The following is a 24,534-nucleotide window of genomic DNA, read 5'->3' on the forward strand; positions in this document are numbered from 1 at the left end:
TACTGTGTCTGATGTGGGCCTGTCTGATCATTCCTGTGTTTTCTTTGAGAGTACGATTTCACTGTACACAAATGTCTCAACAGCAGTGATCTCTAAACGGTGTATAACTGAAAACAGTAGTGAGATCTTTAACCAGGTCTTCTCTTTAACACCTGCCCTGTCCGGGGTTTCAGTCAATGAGCTTGTCAGTAGCTTCAATGCTAAAATGTTAAATGTTATGGATGCTATTGCTCCCATCAAGGTGAAAGTTATCTCTGAAAGGAAGAAGTCTCCATGGCCAAATTCCACACTGGTGAAAAATGGGAAAAGAGAGTGTCGGAAAGCTGAGCGCAGATGGAGAAAAACAAATCTCCAGGTTCATTATAACATCTATAAAGAGAAACTTCACTCTTATAATTTACAACTGAGGAATGCAAGAAAGTCCTACTTCTCTGACATCATCACCAAAAACAGTCATAATACTCTGGCCTTAATTGCTACAGTTGACAGGCTAACAAACCGTCCTGTGTTAGTGGCAACTGAACTTCATTCCACCATGGCCTGCAATGACTTTGCCAAATTCTTCACAGACAAAATCCGAAATATTAGACAAGCAGTTGGTACAACAGCAGCAGGTTCAACATATGTACCATGTCCACCGAAAACCCGTTTAAACACCATAACACAGTTCCAACCCATTAAGAGCAAGCTTTTTAATATATGACCCATCCACCACCGTGCTTGACAGCTGGTAGGTCGTTTTTGAGCTGATCTGCTGTTTGGTTTTCACCGAAGTTGGTGCTGATAATTATGACCAACCATATCCACTTTGATCGATTCTGCCCAAAGGACATTGTTCCAGTCTTGTGGTTTGTTCAGCTGCAACTTTGCAAACCTAATCTGTGCTGCGATGTTCTTTTTTAGAGAGATGAGAATTTCTCCTGCAACCCTTCCAAACAAGCTATACTTGTTCAGTCTTTTTCCAATTATTCTGTCATTGACTTTAACATTTAACAAGCCAACTGAGGCCTGTAGAGTCTGAGATGTAGCTCTTGTGTTTTTTTGCACTTTCTATGAGCATTGCATGATATGTCCTTGGGGTGAATTTGGTAGGACGTCCATTCCTGGGAAAACTGATAACTATCTTGAATGTTTTCCACCTGTGATTTCTCTAAGATCATATCTGCTGTCTTTTCTCATTGCTATTGTTTACACTTTACAGTGAAGCTATGAACGTACTCCTTTCACGTTAAAAAAAAAAACTTTCCTCTACCCTATGTGGATGAGCTAAAATCTTGGTGGCTGAAGACTCAAAAATTAGTGTCACTTTTGCTGACTCCAGCTTGCATCAGCCTCTCTTAGTCTTCCTGTCTACACTTATAACCTGCTAAGCTCTGCAGCCTTTCCCCTGCCAGGCCCTCCATCTGCCCCAATTTTTACTCTTCCCATCTTTACTGCAGCATGGGAGTCCCACAGACAGAGTCAATAGATTTATGCCTTTTTGAAAGACAAAAAAAAAGGTCACTTGCACCACTGCAGCTGTAAGATAAATATATGATGCCCTCGTGTCACTTGTACAGGTATACCTGCCATATTTACACATTTGTCGTTTTTCCCTATTTAAACTGTTAAACACAGAAATCTGTGTATTCTTCTTGTGTATTTGACATTTCAGTGAGAGCGTTCACAAAAATAGGAAGGGGTTAGTCCCCATAGTGCTGCATGATTATGAAACCAGTGCAGTCATGTGATGTCTTCTCTCATCATCATCATGACAAGTTGGAAGTCTGACCTTCCGCTTGCACGCAGTTTTCCATGCAGGGATTGAAGATTACAATACAGCAGCAATGCACTTGAGGCTTCACTAGGGGCGGAGTTTGACCCTTCAAGTCTCAAAACATCACTAATCCGCCTCGGAAATTCAGATACAGGCCATCATCGGGTCCGCTTCTGCGAAAAAGGGAGGAATTTCTACCAAAACAACGCGGTCATTCCCCATCCGTGCGGCATCACGCTGAGACCCGGGCTGCCGCTGCTGTGTGTGTCGTAGGAGTTAGGAATGCTGTACGGTTAGTGCGGTACATGCGTCCGGTCATATCTGCAGTCGTTTCCATCCAGTCTTATTTTCAGCATTCGGGGAGAAGTGGTGGGATTTGCGCGTTCACAGCTGGACCGCCCCGAGCCTCCAGCGGAGGCAGCTATCCTGGAAGGTGAGCGCAGAACACTTGTTTTCTCCAAGCGTGAATGCAAGTTGCGGCATATTTATGATACTGTGGCTGAGCAGGGGCTGCTCACATGTAGAGTCCATCGTGAGGCTGTTGTAACATTGGCAGCATGTCTCCCACTGTCGGAGCGCTCTCGCATTCGAAGCTTTTAGGGGCTTTAAGGCACAAAAACAGATGATCGGCTCATCAAATCCCGTTCAAAAAAGGATGCATGCCTTCTGCTTGAACCTGACAACGAGGATGGTCGTTTATGTCAGACCTCTTAGGCCAATACAGACATCACATGGTTTGTGCTTAATACACCAGTGGAGGCTTCAGATGACTCTCCACATTTTCACAAATGTTGGGACTGCATGGAACATGTTTTTGGGAACAAAACGCGACTTCAGCAGTCTTTGAACATACAAACTACAGTTACTAAAACAACTTAAGTATAGATGTAGACAGAACACAGTCGCATCAGATCAAGATGAAGATTATTCAGTTGTTGCCGAGCGTGGGAACAGGTTATGTCATGATGTTTTACAGTAAAAAGTCTTCTGTTCGATGTTTTTATGGTGGTGAGGTCAAGTCACGAGTTTACATTTGGCGTTAAGGTAGCTTGAAGTTCAACTTAATGTCATTTGCAGATAGTCAACCTGCTGTTTCTGTTAATTTTCTTTGGCCGCATCATGGAACGATGCATTGTAAGATCATGTGCAGGTTACATGAAGTACATTGCAAAGGAATGCTTCACCCAGTCAAGCGAAAGAGAACATATGTCCTCTTTCAGTTCTAAGCCTGGACTTTACCAGGTGTAAAAACATATAGTATAATATATATTTGTAATATACATATAACCTCAGATGAACGAAAAAAAACGATTGAAATGAGTCATGTATTTTACAAAACTAAGCCAAAATGCAGAAGCAGTGTGTGAAAGTCCACCCTGAATGTTTCCTTACAAATGAAGAAAAATTGAGTAAATTGCCACCAGGTGTTGCAAATCAGCTGCACTGGATTAACTGAACATTAGCAGGTGTGAGCACTCCAATAACAATGGCGGCTTCAGTTTGCTGGTCTGGAGCATTCAGGTGTGTGTTAATGCAATGCTAAGAGGGAAAGACATCAGTATTGATTTTAAAGAGGCAAACTGTTGCTGACCATCAACCTGGGAAGGGCCATAAAGCAATTTCCAAACAATCTGGAGTCCACCATTCTACAGTGAGAAAGATTATCCTCAAGTGGAAAACATCCAAGGCAGACGTTAGTCTTCCCTGGAGTTGCATCCCAGAAAGCCTTGAAATGCTCAAAGAAATTCTCTACAGTCTTCAGTGTCGGCATGCTAGATGTTAAAGTTGATGACAGTACAATTAGAAAAAGACTGAAAAAGTAAGGCTTTTTGAGGCTACAGTCGGCAGGAGAAAGTCTCTCCTCTCTAAAAAGAGTATGGTATAGCAAAGTATTCTAGAGTCAAATGTGAGGCCATCTGTCCGACAGCTAATGCTTGACTCAAACTGGGTCATGCAACAAGAGAGTGATCCCAAACACGGCAGCATGTCTACAATGAAATCAATGACAAAGTAAAGAATCAAGACCTCAACCTGATTGAAATATTGCGGTGGGACCTTAGAGAGCCGTGAAGAAATGAATGCTTGCAAACTTTAATGAACTGACTAAATATTATAAAGAACAGTGGATCAAACTGATCACATCAAACTGATGTAAGAGACTCAACGTCATATTGAAAAGGATTACTTCAAGTTATTGCCATCTAAAGATGGTTCTATGTGCTATTATGGGTTGTAGTGAGTTTATCACTCATTGCTTCAGCCTTTTGATTTAGTTTTCGTTTTAAAACGGAGCCACGGGGTAAAATGTCACATCTTTATTGCTATATTTACCTAACTTAAACACCTGGGAAGAATAAGATTTTAATTTTTTTAATGTATGGAAATAAAACCTGAAAACTGAGAGAGATTGTACTTTTGCTCTCACATGGCTGTATCATAATAGTAATGATCCAATTATATACGAAGAACACAGGAGAATAATCTGTTCTTTTCATAATTAATTCTAACAAAGGATTCTGAAAACTTTGACTTTCTGTTTTTGGCTGGAAGACTCAAATCTAGCTTTTTGTCTAGCTTACTGTCTGATCCTCTTTTTCATTCCCCACATTTAGTCTAGCTGCCATTCAATGTCCACTAGCACATGTCTGAGGCTGCCCTGCGGCTGATCCTGACGATGCTTTCCACAAACCACCGCGGTGGTGCGTGGGGATGAAATGGATGGAGCCCATAGCCAGGCCAACACACCAGCGCCAATGTCCCGGGATGTCAAGCTGCAGCAAGTCTCCCCCCAACTCTGGAGAAGGTAGCTGGCAAAATTCATCTGGCATTTGACCAAATCAGTCATTTGGATAAGTAACATAATGAAAAGCGATGTGGATTAACAGAATTATCATCCGGGGCCTCAATTACGTCACGAATGAATCCTCTATTCATGAATATGATTGCCCTGAAATTTACAGGATTTAGCATGTTTGTATGTACATTATTGTTTGATATTGAGTGCATGTTATTTTAAAAGATGCAAAGACACAGGCGATGCGTGTCTAAAACTGCTTTTCATTAGCTGCAGGCTCTAACTCCATGTCATGGGTGAAGATGTTCAAGAAACCTGGAGGAGGCCTGAAGAAATCCTACCAGCCTGGGAGCATGCTGTCTCTCGCACTCACAAAAGGTCTGCTGAACGAGCCCGGGCAGAATAGCTGCTTCCTCAACAGCGCAGTTCAGGTGGGAATACTTGGAATTTCTGATATATTCTAAAATACTGAGTACTTCACGTACGACACCAATTACAAAACCGTGTCAGCATTCACGTCTCTTGTAAATGCAGCGTTAATCACTGATTTTCAACCACAATAAAGAGTAATCTCAACGAATTTTAAAGCTTCAAAAGAATGTTCTCGATTTTTAGCAGGCCCAACCGTGCATGTATGGGTTAGTGAGAGCTGCGTAGACCCCACACACACCACCGACTCAAAGTAATTAGCTGAAAATTAGTGATAGCTGAGTAAGCTGCTGTGTTCAGTGTTAAAGCTCAGTGGGTATGGCAGTACTTACATTCTTTACACATTACATAAAAGCTGAGATGCAGCGATCAATTTACCTGTGACCAGAATCAGCTGATCGTCAGCTTGATCAACCATGACTGCTGACCAGCCAGTCAGCCCCACATTTATCTGACTGTCGAATTCTGAACAGTAGTTAAGAGGACGCCGAGCTTTCAGTTTGAAGTGTCCGTACGGGTTAGGGTTACTTGGACAATGAAAACAGACCATCACCGTGCTCATCAATTGCAGACATATGAGGGCAAAAATCAAATGTACTTAACCCCACTTAAAAAACTTTAAAAGAAAGATTTAAGTTTCAGTTCTTAATGTTGCGCTGTTGTAAAACATTCACAGGTTCTTTGGCAGCTGGACATTTTCCGAAGAAGTCTGAGGCAGCTCTCGGGCCACTTTTGTCTCGGTGATGCTTGCATTTTCTGCGCTTTAAAGGTATGCCACATAGGATGTTGTTTTAAAACGAAGTAAGAAAATGTGCTGATTTCAAATTTCACAATAATTTTTTCAAGTGTAGACGTTTAAATGCTTCTCATAGCCAAGCGAATGCCTTTCTGTTTCAGAGCATATTCAGCCAGTTTCAGCAGAGCAGAGAGCGCGTCCTCCCCTCCGACAGCCTGCGGAACGCCCTCGCTGAAACTTTTAAGGATGAGCAGCGCTTCCAACTCGGCCTGATGGATGATGCTGCTGAGTGCTTTGTATGATGTGGCTTTGGTTTTTAATCAAAAATGATAACCAGTGGACCTTTTCTCCGTAACTGTGGATTATAGAATGTTATGGTTCGTCCTATAATCTGGCAGTAAAGGGCTGTAAAAAGAAACAGATGTTAGAGGCCATTGTTAAAGTACTTAAACTCTGCTCAAAGGTCAGTTTCAGTGTTTTCCTGGTTAAGATGATTGAAGTCTTTTTGCTCAGCTCCTATTTTTATTTCATTAAACTGATTGGGGGTGGGGGTCAATTACTTTAGGCCAAATAGTCTATCTGCTTTTGTATTTCTGTTGCCATAGTATGATGGGATGTGTGGTGTTTGTCGCCATGTACTGAAAATCAGCTCCGTATCTGCTCTTATTTCGTACATATAGGAGAACATTCTGGAGCGGATTCATTTGCACATCGTTTCAGACGCGGCGACTGATGCTTGTTCATCCAAATCCTGCATTACCCATCAGAAGTTTGCAATGATGCTTTATGAGCAGGTAACATCAGCGCTTCTAAATTATACTGAATTGTATAGATTGAACACTGAAAATGTAACACTAAGAAGAATGATAAAGGCTCATCCAGCTGTTGTAACTAAATGTAAACTTAGAAAGTCTCTGAATCTAGAAAAGGTACGCAGTAAAATAATGCACGCCATTTGTTTACAGTTTGTGTGCCGTTGTTGTGGCGCATCTTCAGACCCGCACCCATTCACAGAGTTTGTACATTATGTCTCTACCACTGCTTTATGGTGAGTATTCAACTTACTGCCATGCCTTTAAAACTGGGACACAAAAATCAGATAAAAGAATAGAAATAAATGTGATGATTAAAAAAATAATTTGGTCTTAGAAAAGTAATTTGCCCTCCAGTCATTCAGAAGGCACAACTTAAATCATTAAATAAGCGTTTTCCATCGCATGATGGTCACTTTGATGTCAAGTGCAACACAGTAAATGTGTTCAGCTACAACTTCTACCTCAATATCAAGATAATGGAGTGATATAAATTTCTTCTTTGGAAATTTCTTGGAAGCCATTCCTGATCTATCTTACGCTGATATGTTGGTCAGTTTGTGTCCAATAAGCAAACATTTGAGATATGAAATAATTGTTATTAGATTCAGGATTTTTCAGTATGGGGGGGTTTATAGAGAGCTAATTCAACATTTATAATGAAAAAACATATTGTTCTTCATACTTGTCTGGAAGACTTTGCAGTGGTTTTTAAGGGTTTCCACACCCTGTTTACAAAGGAGAGAGGAAAGAATATTAACTGTGATAACAAACACGCACATGCATTTGGATGTTGAAAAAATTGTGGCCTATCAACACACTTCCTGTCTTCTTGCACAGCCAACAGGTGGAACACATGTTGGGGAAGAACGAGCGGCTCAAGTCAGACATGTTCGGAGAACTGCTGCAGGCAGCAAACAGCACAGCTGACCTCCGAAGCTGCCCAGTATGTTATACATTCACTGTCAAGTTTCTATTTGAATGTTCTTGTTAATAAATTCTTTGAAGGAAGGTAGCTCATTGTTTCTTCTTCTTATGCTTTTTAGCTGAACATTGAACAGAATTCATGTGTTAGTAAAAGCTTTTCTTTAAAGACAGCTATAAATTAAAAAAATTTTTTTTAAATACCTTAAATGATCAGTTTAACTGTTAGCATGGTGCTGTAGGGTGGACAAAACAACAAAAAAAGGATTTTAAGTGTGCAGGGTACACTCTGTGCTTACCGCTGTGGCGCTGTACTTGAAGCGGCAGGAAAGAAATGGTGCCAAACTAGTGTTAGGATATAAATAGCAGAAAGGGCTTATCCACTGTTTTTCTCTCATCTGTATTTTCTACCTCTGTCTCCCTTTTTAGTGTGCATCAGTGTAGTGAAGCTAAGCTCTCTGTTCCCTGGAAACAAAGCGTCTCCCTGAGACTCCACTAGCTGCAGTATTAATTTGATGATACAGACTTGCTGGGCTCTTTTATCCTTTTACAGTACACTTGAAGATATGTGCTCGTGTTTCTTTCAGTGAAACTGAGAGATTTATTTTAATCTCTGTGGTTTAAGTATTGAGACTGTTTCACTGAATTGAATGAAAGCTGAACACTTACCCTCTGCCAACCCTGAAAAACAAATGACACCTTCCTGTTACAATAGAGTTAACTGTTATTGAGACGCTGTCAAGATCTTTGCATCTTACATGTGGTTCATGTGTTTCTTCTGTTTTCCACATTTTAAACCCAGATATGTTATTATGTGACTCATTTTCTATGAAAACATTTGTTTTTGCTGGTGTCTGTCTTTATTTTTCATTTCCTTTATTTTTACCCTGTTTGTTTGTCGTGTGTGACGCACTTCGCAATAATAGTTTTGAAAGGTTCTATGCAAATACACTTGCTGATCATTATTATGTCTTAATATCTAAGAAACATATCAAAGGGTCTCCTGGGTGTTGTTGAGACTGTTTGACTGCATTTGTCCAAGCTGGCGTTTGAAATGCTTAAACAAGCTGCTCACTTGGCTCAATTTCCTAAAACACCAAGTCAGTAAATTTGAGACGGTGTGGTAGTTGCAAAGGAAAAAAAAACAAAGAAACAATAATCTTTACATTGATTTTACTTTCAGGCCTTCGACACATTCCAAAAAATGTTTTCCTGCTGTCATAAGACGCTCCGACATTTAGTATACAAAGAGATGAAGAGTTTCAGGTGTTATTTTGTCCATTTCTTCGGGCAGAAATGACTGAAGTTGGGCAACTCATTGTCATTGCTGCATTTTTGTTTTATTTCTAAATTCCAAAAACTCCATTCTGCATTGCAGGCAGGTCAATCCCCTGCCTGTGTGCCTTTTTCTTCTTCAGCCATGACTTGGTAATGTCTGCAGAATGTGGTTTTGTGTATTGTCTTGTTGAAAGATGCACGTAAATCCCTTGAAAAAGATCTTGTCTAGAAAGCAGCATTTGTTGCTCTAGAAGTTCAGTGTATTTTTCTGCATTTCTGCTGGCAACACAGAAGTGTAAATGAACTCTGCCAAGAGCGCTGGTGCAACTGCACACCATCACAGAGACTTACTGATAACAGTCTGAGTGAACAATCCGATTGTTGTCTCTGGTTGGGAATACGTTGCGTTAGTTTCTTTCCAAAAATATTATGAGCAGTGATTGGTCTGACCGTAATACACGTTTCCACAGTGTAATGGTCTATTCCAGATTCCTTAGAGCCCAGAGAAGTCAGTACCGCCTCTGGATAAGGTCAACATAATGCTTCCGTTTTGCACAGTCAAGTTTTAAGTGGCAGTAATGAATGTTACTCCTTATTGTGGTTCTTGACAAAGGTTTCCCACAACAATCGCTTGCCCATCTGGTTATATTTATGATTGATGATATTAATGAAATTACTAATTGCTATTAATGAATCGCAGTTCTTGGTGCAGTGCCACACTGAAAAGTATCCAGATTGCTTCAATAGTTTTATGATGTTAATGCTCTGTAGATGGAGGAATATGCAAATGTCTGCCAATCTCTCTTTTGAGAAAATTTGTTTTAATAGTTTCATAGTTCAATCATTTTCTCATGCAATATTTGACAAACTGGAGATCCTCTGCCCAGCCTTGCTCCTCAAAGACTCAGTCTTTAGTGGATATTGCCTTTGTACCAAATCATGACTGCAATCACCTGCTTGAAATAACATTTGTTTATCTCAGTACTAGCATGTAATTACCCCAACTCCTTTTGGAATGTGTTGTAGGCCTGAAATGCAAAAATGGACGTACCGTAACAAACTAGATGAAGTTGAAGAAACAATAAAAATTAGATTAAATGTAAGAAATAATCTATGCATTTTTGTATTTTTTTTCATTTGCATTTTCTATTATGTTCCAACTTTTTTTCTGATTTGTTGTTCTACTACTAATAGTGGACACACATGAACGTTTGTATATAAAGAGATTATGATTTGGATCTCTAGCCGGCTGTTTCACTGCGATTCCAGTATTCATGCTAATATCGTTCCCCCATATATGATCCATATCCATACTTATATGTTCACAATGATCTGTTGTCTGTGTCAGTGTTGTGATTTCATCATGGACCTTGATGTGTTTTTATTTTCGTATATTTCCCCATGTTTTTAAGAGTGACTGTGGTCAGAGCATCAAGATCCGCCGTGTCCTTATGAACTGTCCTGAGATCGTGACTATTGGATTTGTATGGGACGCTGAGCAGTCTGATCTCACCGACGATGTCATCAGGTCCCTTGGACCACGTTTGAACTTGTGTGGGGTAAGAGCTGAGAAGGCCTGATGCAAATATCTGCTACTGGCAAGCACAATCTTATCAGCTGTGCTATAAGACTGGTTATAAGTTTAACATATCAACAAGATTAAATCACAATTTTCACGAACATTAGTATTTCTTATATGAGAGATGGAAGCCAGTGTGCTGTAACCTTTAGACTGGTTATCAAATCCAGTACATGTACATTTTGTTGTCATAGGATTTGTCACCTGGCAGAGGAGATAATGTAGCAATCAAACCTGATCAAACTTGCTCTCTTTCAGCTTTTCAACCGAGTAACTGATGAAAATGCCAAACGGAGTGAGCTACATCTGGTGGGAATGATCTGTTTTTCAAGTAAACATTACTCGGCTTTTGCCTATCACACCAAAACCTCGAAGTGGATGTTTTTTGATGATGCCACTGTGAAGGAGGTTAGGACGTCTGCTTTTATATCACCTTACCCCTTTTAAAAAGTCTGCAGTCTGCTTGTTACCGTGTATTACCTGCTTTTTGATCACAGTTATCTTCTTACCAGATTGGGTCCAAATGGAAGGATGTTGCTTCCAAATGTGTCAGGGGACATTTCCAACCGCTTCTTTTATTTTACGCCAACCCCGAGGGGAGTCCAGTATCGAATGAAGATGCACCAAGACAAACCACCATGTGTCCTCGCTACAAAGCCCATGTCAATGGTGACGTGACCAGTAAGACAATCCTTGTTATGAGCATGACTAAATATCACACCAAACATGTGATATTTAGTGTTTCTCTTCATATTACATCAGCCAGAGTGAAATATGGTTTCACATTCTTTAATGTTGAAACTATGTTGCACATAGTTGTAAATCAGTATGAAATGATTAAATAGCAGGTAATGCCCAGTTGACCCTCTACTGCTGTTTGACTAAAGTGATAAAGATATTCTTCTTTAAAACTGCTCATGATACAGTGTGGTTGAAAATAAACGCTTTAGAATATTCTGTATTTGTACATAAATGTGCCTTTTAATCATAATCAGATTTTTCACGAAACTTTATTATTATTAATAAAGTGTTATTATCATAGTAGATCATTATTATTATTGTTCAAGGAAATCCATTCTTGCATGTTTCTGAGTGGTAAAGTTATACAAACTTCAAGGTTTAACAGTTCATTTGAAGTTGCCACGAAAAAAAAGGGTTATTCAGCGTGAGGAGGAGCTCAGTGCATCATGGGAGGTCCCCCGGCAGTCTAGGCCTATAGCATTATAACTAAAGGGATGATTCAGAGTCACCTGAGCCATCCCTAACTATAAGCTTTTAAAAAAAATGGATAAGTCTAAGCCTGATCTTAAAGATAGCGGGTTTCTGCCTCCCGAACCCATTCTGGCAGCTGGTTTCACAAGAGAGGGGCCTGATAACTAAAGGTTCTACCTCCCATACTACTTTTAGAAACTCTCTGAACTCAGGTAAGCCTGCAGCCTGACAGCGAAGTGATCTGTTGGGAAAATAACCAAACTTTGAGACCTTAAGGGGATGACAGAATTTGGTTTATGGTGAGTATTCAACTTACTGCCATGCCTTTAAAACTGGGACACAAAAATCAGATAAAAGAATAGAAATAAATGCGATGATTAAAAAAATAATTTGGTCTTAGAAAAGTAATTTGCATTTGTTTGTGCATCGTGCAGCACAGTAGGAGTGTGTCAAAATTACGCCATGTCTGCGTTAACTGCGACACACACGCAGACGACCTGGTTTCCGAGTATAAATCAGGCTTCAGGCTTCCTGTTCCCATTGCAGGCAGAGAGAAGGACAAACTTGCGCTATTGTGGGCAAGCTGTAAATATGGAGGTATCCAATTTTACCAAGAAAAAGTTGCAATTGACTTAACTGCTATCTGTAGAGTGTGTGCAGTAGGCTTGCAACTAACAAAGACATGAATGTGGGTGAGAGGTAGCTAATAAGTACGTCATAGAATACACATACAAATCCAATGCTGTGATCAAGATTGAAATCAATCAATCAAGAAATTAATATGTGACCAAGAGGAGATCATTTCAACTAACTCAACTTACTTAACTTAACCAACTTAACTTTCACCGGTGCTGTTTTTGTGCTATGATGTGCTCTGAATCCTGCCTGAACCTCTTCAAACAGACTATTTCTGTGCAAATGATCACAAAGTTGAGCTGGAACTATTCTTTGAAGAACTTTAGATAAGAAAGGGACATTGGACATAGGTCTATAATTAGCAAACAGTCCTGGATGAAGGGTAGATTTATTTTCTTTTTTCTAAGTAAAGGTTTCATTTCAGCAGCCTTAAAAGCCTGTGGTACATAGCCTGCCAACAAAGATAGATTAATCAAATCCAACATGGAAGTGTTTAAAAAAATCTCCTTGAACAGTCTTGTGTGGATATAGTCTAGAGTACAAGTTGACGGTTTCAGTGAAGCCATTATGGCTCATGGTTGTGAAACCATGGACAAAAAGTCTGTCTCCGCTGGCCTGAACTTCACATGAGGATGATGCCTCTATTGCATGCAGATTACCACCCACGCCTTTTGCCCTAATCCCTGCTTCTCTGGCCACTCGTGCTCTGGTTCTACAGCTCTCACTCCTCCCCATGATGTTTCCAATGTTTGCCCCCATTAATTTATCAGCTTTTTTGTGTGTGTGTGTGTGTGTGTGTGTGTGTGTGTGTGTGTGTGTGTGTGTGTGGCTTGTTCTGCTTTAATGTGGTGCCCAGATAATTTAGCTTGGGAAAACATTTTTGCTTTTATGAAAAGCATCTAAGTAACTGATGTGTGTTTTTCACAAAAATGGATCTGATTTTTGTTTAAACCTCAGTATTATGCGCATTGTTTATTGCTGTATATTTTTTTCAAATTAGATTGTATGTTTAGTGAAGTACTATTAATATGCTCTGCATAGTCATGAGAGTTCTCATTTCTTGTAGACTATCCTCATGTTCTCTGTTACGACTGCAGTAAACCAAGACAATTGCCTTATGGTCATACACTTGCATAACAAAGTCTCCACCGGCACGTGTGCATTAGTTAATAACTTGCCAGATGTGTTAGTTATACAAAGGTGTGTCTGAATCTCAATGTTTTTGAGGCAAACTGCTTATGTCTGGAAATCCATAATACTACAGCTAACTCACTGCTGTTGTAAGATATAGCAACACTTCGCAGTCTGTATTTGCCGATGTCCTGTTTCAGGGAGCATTTGTTTCATCTGTTTCTGTATTATCATACTGCTATAAAACACTTTCTCTAAATCTTAAAATCACGAAGCACCTTTTTAAAGTACAGAACTAACTAAAAATAGACACAAAAAGGAAAGCAATGATGCCAAAAATTGTCTAACTAAAAGAGGAGGTGAGGTATGAAAGTGAAAGACAGCAGCTGTTAGATGAACACGCTCATCTGAAGGCAGATGCTCGCAGTTCACATCATCACTGTTTCTCACTTTGACCTGCTTGCCAGGCAAAGAAACACACCGCAGGGTTGGCAGGGGAGGAAGCAGTGGTGTGTTTTATCAAAGTTAATGATGCGACATCTGTTCTGTTGTAAGATTTTGGTTTGTTTCCTGCTCCATTTGCACTGAGATGGAGGGGGGGAGAGTGGCACATGTACTGTCGCTGCATCAAAATTTGTCATGAATGACTGAGGGAAAAACCACAAACAACATGGATGGGAGACTTCCACATCAGCCTTTCCTGCTATCAAGCTCACACTTCTTTGTACTTCTGTGTATTTTCTCTGGGCTTGGAAAAATATTAACTTATTATCAAACTTTTGTTTTTTAAGCAATGCAGTGACGGTTACGTATACAAGGACGTTCGGGTTGGGAATCTGGAGTCGGATTCAGCAGGGGATCAGATTTAGACAACATTTTGACAAAGCTTGTCAACTTGCAGATCTTACACCCAGGTCCAATTTGTTTTTTTGAGGGCTGGGTAAAGATTCAAATTTGTAATCTAATTAATCACATGATTTCCCTGATTAATCATGATTAATCACATTTGTATGCAAAATCCAAAAATGAATTCAAAAGTACCGTAGTGTATAGCTTTTAGCATTTAGTTTTATTTTAAATGTGCTGCCATATGAATGAAAGTGCCATAACATTTGTTGTGCAAACACACTTTTAACATCAGCATTTTTATGTAGTTTTTATGTAGAAGCCTCTCTCCACTGTCTGTTTCCTTGAATGCCTTGCTGGTATCAATTGTGTGTTTTACCTTTTAAGTGATATTTTAGACTGGAACTACTACGTTGATAAGACAATTCAACTTTGGTTCTGTCGACTCCGCCGTCTGGAAGAACTTTAAAATGAAAATGGCCAAGTTAAAGTTCCGTACCCTTCTCCATGTTTGGTGGATCCGCCGATTACTTTCTTTTCCGGTTCCGCAGCAGACAGCAACAGACTTTTACAAAATAAAAGCCTGTGAGCAACAGACTTTTACAATGATAAAATAACTAATAAAACCTGCGTTAATGCGCGATAAAATATTTATCGGCGTTAAATAATTAGCGAAAATAATGAGTTAACTCGCCCAGCCCTAGTTTTTTCTCTTCTTTTCCTGTCGCCATCAGATTTAGCCGTTTTGACCAACTTATTCGCCAAACAAATCAAAAGGTCACCAAGCAACAACAGTAGGAAGTTGAATGGCGCTTCTTTCGTAATATGCAACACAGCCTGACATATATTCACACTGATACCTTGAATTTGAAATCAATACCTAATGGTACCTTTTTGGGGGCTTTAATGATAAAAGTTTTACCTGTAAATAGTACGTCTAACCTTCTCACTTTCAGCATTGGTGGGCTATGTGATGACTGAAAATATGGTATTGACTAGGGAAAATAATAAGGAAACAAATGAATAATAAGAAAAAAAAAAGGAAACCTAACAGTTTTAGCAACCTTTTTCATCTTTCCAGTGTAAATTTAGAGTTTAAGAGTTCCACCTCAAAGGTATCATTTAGTCCTTTCAGGGTATCTATCTGAACTGAATATCTACAGAAAGTGGGTCATGCAGTAAAACAAAACGTTTTTTTCTACCAAAGAGTGTTTAAAGAAGAATAAAGGTGATGTTTTAGTTTTGACCAAGCTAAAGTCTGGACCTTAATCCAATAGAACTGTTCCCAGAGCAGAAGCTGGACTGAGATGATGTGAAGGACTGATCGAATTAAACATTTAGCTGGACTTGAAGGTCAAACGATCGACTGATCGCAAATGTTCGCATGATTTTTTGCCACTCACAGATTTGTAATACTGGATTATTTGAAATCAATGATATAAGCAACTCTCAGCAGCCATTTGTAAGAGCCAAAATATACAATAGATCATAAGTGAAACAAACCAAAAAAAAATGTCTTCATTTCAGAGCAACTGAAATATGAGCAACATCTACAATATGATTTATTTTTTGCCTCTTAGTGAAGCATCTTCTTGGCAGTCCTAGCAAATTTCAGGAACCTTATATGGAGAATTTGCAAAGGCCAGGTGAAACATCAAAAAAGGACAGAGGGCAGCGAAGAATTGAGCCATCACAACACAAAGGTAGAACGTTGTGTTTGCATCAGTTGGTCCTGCAGTTAGAAGAGGGGCACTAAAATAGAACAAGTTAATATGCACAAATGCAGTAAGCTTACATGTGTGCTGAACTTCCGAACAGTTGACAGTCTATAAATGATCCGTTTCCACTCTTCTCAGACACAACCCATGCAAGATCTTCATCTCCACCAGAGAACTGTCCAAAGCTTCCAGTTGAAAAAGTCAAAAGCTATGTACGTGTTGAGAAGACGTCAAACTATTCCAGCAGGGGCTCTCAGGAGCCACACGGACAGCCCTGCAGCACTCAGAGTGGTGGACAAAGTCGAAGGGCCAACATTTCTACAGGTCATTATGATCAGGAGAGCTGCCACGAACAATGGGAAAAAAGTGGGAGTGTGGGAAGCCGAAATAAGTCTAAGTCTACTTGGAGGCCCATCCGGGAGGTGTTGAATGTGGACACTGTGCTGAACGAGCTGGAGCAACGCCGTCAACAGCAACAAGACAGCCCACGGTGCAGCAAGCCTTCATCCCAGGAAAGAGTGCGTCATGAACAAATCCGAGACCGCGAGCGAGAACATGCACGAGCCAGAGAAGATCGGAAACAGAAGTGTCTAATGACAATTTATGAGGATGAGCAGCGGCATGAGACTGAGAGTCACAGCTCTATAGAGTCGGAGAGCAGGGCCAGCCAACAGAGGGGCAGCAGACTCAAAGGTGGCCCCAAAACTCTGCTGCGTAGTGATACCTGGACCATTCAAAGAACAGAGTCTGGCTATGAGAGCAGTGATAGGCTCAGCAGTGGCTCCACCAATCCTGACTCACCGGGGGTTGATGGATTTGCTGTTCGAGCAGACCAGAGATCAACGCCTGAGGTACATTTGCAAAGGTAAGAAAAAATTGTAGTTGTTCATGGATTTTGTTATCCAGATAAACGAGACCATAACAAGAAATAAATACAAAACAAAAAAGAAATGGGGGTAAACAGACTACTTTTAAGGAGCCCATTTTAAAATTCACATCTATAAAAAATTGTTATGTGCTACCCAGTGGTGGAAGAACACAAAAAAATATCCATTACAAGTAAATATAATTACATACAAACTTGAATAAAATAAATGCAAATGGATAATACAGTACCTTTTTTTATATAATTCTATTTTTAAAAAATGCAGTAATTCACAACTTGAATTTATGAAGGTAAACTCAGGTTGTAGTTTCTGGCTATTTCGCCTTAAAAAAAAGCTAATTTGTTTTCTCTTATTTTCAGCCAGTTGCATCAAGAGGGAGGCAACGCAAAGTCAAGTATAATGTCTTCGCCTTCACACAATGGTAAGTTCCAAGATTGACAGGTGCCCACAGGTTTTCTGTCAAAAAGTCTCAGCTAGAAATAAACATAGATTTGTCTGACTTGTCTGATTTGTCACATGTCTGACATGTCTGATTTGTCACCTTTGATTAGTAATGACTTATTTGGAAATAAGTTTAGGAATTGTATTGATGTGGCTGCCTGACACTGTGCAGGGGGTAAAACGCCATCAAGAACCCAAAAGCTTGTGTTTAAAATATAAATGGGTTAGAAATATGGGCACAAAATATGAAATGAGCGGTCAACAAAAGTACTGTAAAATGGACATAGAGATTAAAAAGGATTAGGAGCATAGCAGAACACGTTAATGGTGTTAGAGTTCAGTTACATATAGTATCAAATCAGCAATACACCTGCAATACTTCCTGGATAAGATTTACAGGGAAAAGAAGGATATGGTCTCACATTAGATCTGATATGTAGATGAAAGATGTTCAGTGTGTTCATTCATGTTCTAGAGTGAAATTGTCCTCCAACTGTCCTCCAAAATGTCTCTGCCCATTTCCCTGTTATTTTCTTTGAGCCTCTCTTCCTATTTTCCTTTCGTCTGAAAACATGTTGCGTGACCTGCATCTGCATCCTGACTACGTAAATGTAACTGAAGACTGATTAATGTCTTGGGTCCATTTCTGAGCTTGCACTTGCTTATTTAACCTCTTCACCCACTCAGCCTTGCCTGGGCATTAATCTGATGATAATCCCACAAAACTGACTCGGATTGCACAGCTGGGCACAGCTGCTGGCATTGTCATGAATACTGGTCTGTTGCACGCAGCACTTTGAGTGCGCTGCACTTACTTTATCAAGGCTCTGGACCTCAAGAGCCACTGCTTCCAAACAACAGCTAAAGCTTCTATCCCTGCATGGAGCTCTCCAGGGCAACAGCAAAGAAAAAAATAAATAAATAACACATCTATTTTTAAAAGGAAGGAATTCAGCACCATGCTGTCTCTCCCTGTGCTGGTGCACAAACCAAGCATGCAGACTGATTCATACAGCTGTGAGAAAGTCTAGAGAGATCAACTCTGCTGCCACCTTGTGTCCTCAGACAACTATGTCAGATTAGTCAGACGTACTTTCTCTGTGTGTTGTTTAGTACTAATTGAATACCTTTGAATAATTTGAATATATTGTGTGTGTTTGGACAGTGTGTGCATCCTTGACACATAGTTAGGGCAGAAAATTAAGCTCTAAAAAGAATATTGCAATTCAGAGAAAAATATTTCTGATTATATGAGTTTATCTTCAGGATCTCTGCATAAAGTATCTTAAGTGAAAATTAGACTTAATGACTCAGATTAATTCTAATTTCGTTTCTCTGAACTTTGAGTCCAATTTTAATGGTGAATGTCATACCAGTTCGTAATATTTGTTGAGATCTTTGTCTCCTATTTTATTTTAGAACTTTCCTGTCTTTTAACTTTGTTAGCCACATTTCTGTAGCGCACAATGTAGTGTTATGTTTATGTCTCACTTTTTTTTGTAGGAAGAAAAATTATTTTGATGTAAAAAAGAAAATAAACATTTTATTAAAAAAGTAAGATAGATCACGAGCTAAAAATACAAAAGATAATTTGCTCTGATCGGACTATAGTTACAGTAGAGCAGATTGCTATACAAATATGTATTTTGTATTGTCTCATCGCCATCATTTTGTTCATTGCAGGTAAACATCAGTCCAAACCTCAGGGAAAAAACCACGACCAAGTTTCACTTTCACATCTAAAGTCCAGTCCAAATTCAAGGTAGAGTTTTTTTCATGTGAATTTTAATGTTCACAGTGTGCAATTAGATTTTATTTATTTGACAGCTCACCTACTTATGCATATTTATGTTAAGTTTGCATGCTTGAATTTCACTGCTGTTAGTCTTCTACAAAAAGAAGTGTGGTGGTTAGCACCGTCGCCTCACATCGAGAGGGTTCCAGGTTCAACTCCCGCCTGGGGCCTTTCTGTGTGGCGTTTGCATGTTCTCCCCGTGTATGCGTGGTTTATCTCCGGGTACTCCGGCTTCCTCCCACTGTCCAAAAACATGCATGTTAGGTTAATTGGTGTCTCTAAAGAAATTGTCTTAGAAGTGAGTGTGTGAGTGTGCATGGTTGTACGTCTCGTTTGTCTCTGTGTGGCCCTGTGATGGACTGGCGGCCTGTCCAGGGTGTACCCCGCCCCCGCCTCTCGCCCATTGACTGCTGGGATAGACTCCAGCCCCCCCGCGACCCGACTGACGGATTAAGCGGGTATAGAAAATGGATGGATGGATGGTTTCTATGGAGGACTTGTTAGCTCAGCATTTCAGCAAGGACTCCAGGAAGTCACCTCTGAAGAATCAAACCCCCAGTAGGTCTTTGAACTAGGACAGCTACTTGAGACACACCAGAAGTGAAAGCGAGACAGGGTACATTCGTGAGTAGATGGGCAAATAAGATACTCAGATGTTCTATGTCTGTAATGACTATAAAAGAGACTTCAATTGGGTCTGAATCTACTATGTAAACAGGTCTTCAACAAGATATGGGACTAGAATAGAGTAATTCTGTTCATATTTACTGGTCACATGAGAAGTTGTACAAAATCTAAGATTCTTGTTTCTGCAAATCTGTTGGCATGGTGCAACTTGGGATGTTTGATGTGGTTGTTTTCATTATTTTTTATTCTTTTTGTAGACGGAAATCAAAGTACACTTCCAGCACCTCCAGAAAAACAGCGTCATCCGAGAGGAACTCTGCTGGTTCAGATTGGCAGAGTGAGCCGCAGGAGCTAACAAACTGTCGAGGGCACAGTGGTGAAAGTACGACACTGAGACATATTACAAAAACCAGTAGCTCTGAATGGAACAGCTCTGAAGATCTTGCTCTCTCTGAGCCTGAGGACAGAGAAAGCACTTACCTCTCCAGTAATAGTGAGGCTGTTAGCTCTGATTCCCAGTGCCCCAACATATCTCTACCATACCACCCTCCAGGCAAGGTGACCGGAGAAGCTCTCCAGTTGAACAACCAGCGTCAGCTTGGTGCAACAGGGTCACCTCACCTTCGACCCAGCCAACAGATGTCTCCTCACCAGGGTGAAGATAACCATGCAATGTTTCGTCCCAGGATGCTTCAAGAACCCTTTCCATCAAGTCCTCGCCTTTCATCCACATCCTACGTTAGTCCTCACAGGAAGCCCGACATTTCTGGCCTCCGAACCTTCTCAGATGCGAGTTCAAAGTCAGGCTCTGACCCAGAGAGGAGTACTCAGTCATCATGTGAGAGCGAGGAAAGACTGTCTGGGTGCCGAGTGGAACAGGCAGCGCCAGCTCAAGAGGTTTCTCTGACAACATATTTTAATGTGGATAACTGTATGACGGAAACGTACCGTCTCAAGTACCACAACCAGAGGCCTCTTGTCCTCTCTGCAACGGTGCCACGGACAGCGACTGCGAGTGAGCGCAGAGATAACAGCCACACACTTCCCAGTGACACATACTCGCAAGACCTGCCGAAAGCCAGAACTGAAGCAAGTAAGTCTCTGTAGAAAAGAAACAAGTTCTGGAACAGACAAAATATCAGCTTGTTTTCTATGTTGGTGTATCAAAGTTTGAACGGAGGTAATGAAATGTAACATCACGTATTAAAATGTATTTTCTAACAAGAGTGTTCTCTTCACATTTTGTACAGGCCATAATAGCAATAAACCCACTGCGAAATGGAACCCAGTGACAGCCAAAGGACTGGATGAACGTGGTTTTTTATGATTGTGAACTTGGTAAGTTTTGTTTACAGTGGATGGACAGAATAACTGGATGCCAAAGAGTTTACAGAATGGAAGTATGTTCAGAAGCCCCAACATCTCCAAACTGGGTGGAACTTATTTATGCAAGCTTGTCTCATAAGTAAAACCTATTTCTAAATGCTGTTATGCATTGTTTGAGGGATTATCAACTATCACATATATCTTCCATTGTTCCACAGTATTGCTGTGAGCCACTTTCAGTTTGCACAAAGGGTTCTTTAGTTTTGATTAGTCTTTTCAAGCACCTTGTGTCGAGTTTAGAAAGTTCTTATTTTTTTTGTGCAGAATTTCTGCTGCAGAAGTGAAAATATTTAAATATATTTAAAGAAACCATTGAGAGATTACGGTGATCTGGATCTGTCCAGTAGTTAGAAACGGGCGAGAATCATAGCATTTTCACAGGAAATGACATATTAAAGATACTTTATCAAATGAAAACGATATCAACAGCAAGTTGAAGAAGTTGAAGATTGTTCACCAGATTACATCTGTCAAAAGAATGGGATGGGAAATCTTTTTTTATTTAATATCTGGGCAGCTCACTAACTTTATGCACTCTGGGGGCTTTATGTCACCAGACAATAGTTACTGCAACAGTTACTCATTTTTAGTGACGGATTTGTTTTGGGTGTTGTCATTTCTCTTTTGCAACATGTATGTGTCAATGAATGAATGACTGTGTGCTGCCCCTCATCAGTCTCTCTTGCTGTGAAATCTGTGTACGAAGATAGTGATTTGGACATTGCTCTAGGAAAAATTGAAGAGCAAATTTAATGCCAATTTTAACTCTGTTATCTGTAACGATGCGATCTTTGCATGGCTGCATTCAGCTTGTTGCAGTCTACATAACATTGTGTTTTTGGAGCATATCTGAGTAGACGGGGCAGCCCTCATGTTATTCAGTAGGTCACTACACACAATTACATGACCTTGTGTATTCTACCTTTGATTGTGCTGGTTCTTGTAATCCTTTTTTTTTTTTTTTTTTTTTTTTGTAAATCACAGTGATGTCAAAATGTACTGTTTTCAGTCTTCCGCTCTAAGTACGTAGATTTTTAAAAGGTCTATATTTGCAGGTATTTTCATATTGATTCCAATGTAATTGACACATCTAACATTATTACTAACCATACAATTCAACATACTGGTATTCTTGTTCATTACAATAATGTTCTGAAACCTGCATGTGGCCTTTACAGAATCATACTAGCTGTATGTACAGCATAAGCATGAGCATGGAAATGCTGGGCTGTGAGTCCAGTTAACTTAGCATTATATGGGGTTCTATTTAATTGTGATAAAATAAATTCATCAAATAGCAATTTCTAACCAAGTGATTTGGAAACTTGAATGTTTTTCTCTTGCTCTCATAAGAATAAAGACGATGGTTTTCATGCATTTTGAATAGAAGCGTATGATGTAAAGAATACGCTGGAAAACATTTAACTGTTTAAGACATATACTATGCATTCACTAAAGACTACTTTAAAATTAATTCAAACAACCATTTTAATGTTTCTAAGTCTTGTGTCCATTCAACGTTTCCATTCTACCGTTTCTACTTTTTTTTTTTTTCCATTTAGCAGTAAAATGTTCTCACCTTTGTAACCTTTGTCCCACACTATTTCTCAACTCCTCTCCTTGAGCACATATAGCGAGTTGATCTTTTGTGTGTTCGGTGTTTGTGTTGTCATACACAAAAAACTGGCATTTAGAGATGAACTAGTAAAAAAACCCCATCTAATTGCACTATTTAGATTTAAGAAAAGAGTCGTCTATGTAACAGAGCTTTTAAGAATTTCACTGTAACGCAGTAACACGTTGATGCTGGACTGCCGTTAAACAAGTTGATTATTCTATATAATGGCTTAAACTCCCTGTTATTTCAATATATAAATGATTTCACTGCCTAAAAAAGTTATGAACTTATTGGATAAAACAAAGCAAAGATAAATTATCAGATTATATCAATTTTGTCACAATTTCTTATGACTAACATGTCATTTATTCACAGTATTTTGTTTTTTTATTTAATTATCTGTAAAAGAAAAAAAAAATTTCACTTTACAGCCTAAAAGTTGTCTTTAGCTGAGTCAAATGTGCCTTGACTTCAACTCCCGGCTGGGGCATTTCTGTGTGGAGTTTGCATGTTCTCCCCGTGTATGTGTGGGTTCTCTCCAGGTACTCCGGCTTCCTCCCACTGTCCAAAATCATGCATGTTAGGTTAATTGGTGTCTCTAAAATTGAGTGTGAGCACGTGTGGTTGTTTGTCTCGTTTGTCTCTGTGTGGCCCTGTGATGGACTGGCGACCTGTCCAGGGTGTACCCCGCCTCTTGCCCGATGACCGCTGGGATAGGCTCCAGCCCCCCCGCGACCCGACCGACGGATACAGCGGGTGTAGAAAATGGATGGAAATGTGCCTTGACATTTTCAGTGCAACTTTTTTTCTTTCTTTTTTTTTGTTTTTGTTTTGAACCACCATTAAGGAATGAAAAAAAGTTAATGAAAGCGATCAGGAGATGACACAGAATACTTTTCAATATAAATATACAATGCTGACTGTGACATTCAAATGTTCTACCACTGTATGTGCTTCTGGGAAGTCTGTTGAAAGCCTCTTAAAGGAGAAGTTCGTTTTTTTTAAACCGTGAAAGTCGGTGTCCTTCGGACGCTATTTAGGTCCACGTATATCCTTATAACAGGAGTGAACGGGGGCATCGGCCGACGCCCCTATGGATATACGTGGATCTAAATATCTTCCGAAGGACGCCGACTTTCACCAAACTGTTATTGGTGAGTAGATGAACGTATTTTATGCCAGAAATAAGGTCCAGGTTTAAAAAAACAAAAAACAAAAAAAAACTTCTCCTTTAAGACTTGCAGGCTGCAGTCACAGCTGCAAACTGAAAATTCAGCAGTTCAGCAAAGTTTGACATGTTCAAATGTCATTGGTAGAGAGAAGATCTGTGCTTGTCAGCAGCACTCACCCCCTGGGCAGCAAAGCTCGGTGCTGAACCCTGATGTATAATAGCTGCAAACATTTTTTTTAAAGCACTAAATTTGAGTTACTGTATGTGTATAGATACATATCTTGCACCACAGTCTCAAGTCTTCAGTATATTCTCCAAAGACTTGTTTGACAAGAGGTGGTCTTCTCCTGTGTCACACACTGTTGGCATTACATCAATACATATCTTTTATCTTGATCTAAACATACAGGGACAAAACCTAATTATACTGTATTGCATCAACACTCGAGAACAAAAGAGAACTTTCCACATTATGTCACTGATATTATCTGATACGTTACAGGCTCATGTGGCCTGACGTGCAGGGCCTCATTGAATCCTATTCTCAAACCTCTGTGTGGTCTGGGCTGTGGAGCCTGCCAGTAATGCTGAATTTAAACCGTTGACATTTATTTCACTGGATGCTTTATGACATGTCTAATTACAAATCACTCTCAAGAAACGTGTCAAATCTGTCTACTCTTTCTATTTTTGGAGATATTTTATTTTTTATTTATTATTGAATAAAGTTTCAATGACCATTTCACTGTTAAATTAGT

At 39.7% G+C, this 24,534-nt stretch overlaps 1 protein-coding gene across 3 annotated transcripts; it reads left to right on the forward strand.

Moving 5' to 3' along the window:
• Positions 1–1,760: 1,760 nt before the first annotated feature.
• On the forward strand, positions 1,761–22,937 carry usp53b (ubiquitin specific peptidase 53b). 3 transcript variants are annotated; one of them, XM_075462982.1, is made up of 17 exons: positions 1,761–2,189; positions 4,369–4,559; positions 4,821–4,981; positions 5,656–5,748; positions 5,877–6,011; positions 6,396–6,509; positions 6,681–6,763; positions 7,368–7,473; positions 10,142–10,288; positions 10,567–10,716; positions 10,821–10,989; positions 15,714–15,836; positions 15,990–16,716; positions 17,098–17,159; positions 18,863–18,941; positions 19,859–20,694; positions 20,852–22,937. In XM_075462982.1, exons 2-17 carry the CDS (start codon positions 4,466–4,468, stop codon positions 20,926–20,928), a joined length of 3,156 nt encoding a protein of 1,051 aa, XP_075319097.1. In that variant the 5' UTR covers positions 1,761–2,189; positions 4,369–4,465; the 3' UTR covers positions 20,929–22,937. The 3 variants fall into 3 exon arrangements, with proteins under 3 accessions (XP_075319097.1, XP_075319098.1, XP_075319099.1); XM_075462983.1 differs by having other exon boundaries at positions 4,827–4,981; XM_075462984.1 differs by lacking the exon at positions 15,714–15,836 and having other exon boundaries at positions 1,763–2,189.
• The last annotated feature ends 1,597 nt before the right edge of the window (positions 22,938–24,534 follow it).

The sequence above is a fragment of the Odontesthes bonariensis genome, chromosome 4 (assembly GCF_027942865.1).
Source record: "Odontesthes bonariensis isolate fOdoBon6 chromosome 4, fOdoBon6.hap1, whole genome shotgun sequence".
Lineage (NCBI taxonomy): Eukaryota > Metazoa > Chordata > Actinopteri > Atheriniformes > Atherinopsidae > Odontesthes > Odontesthes bonariensis.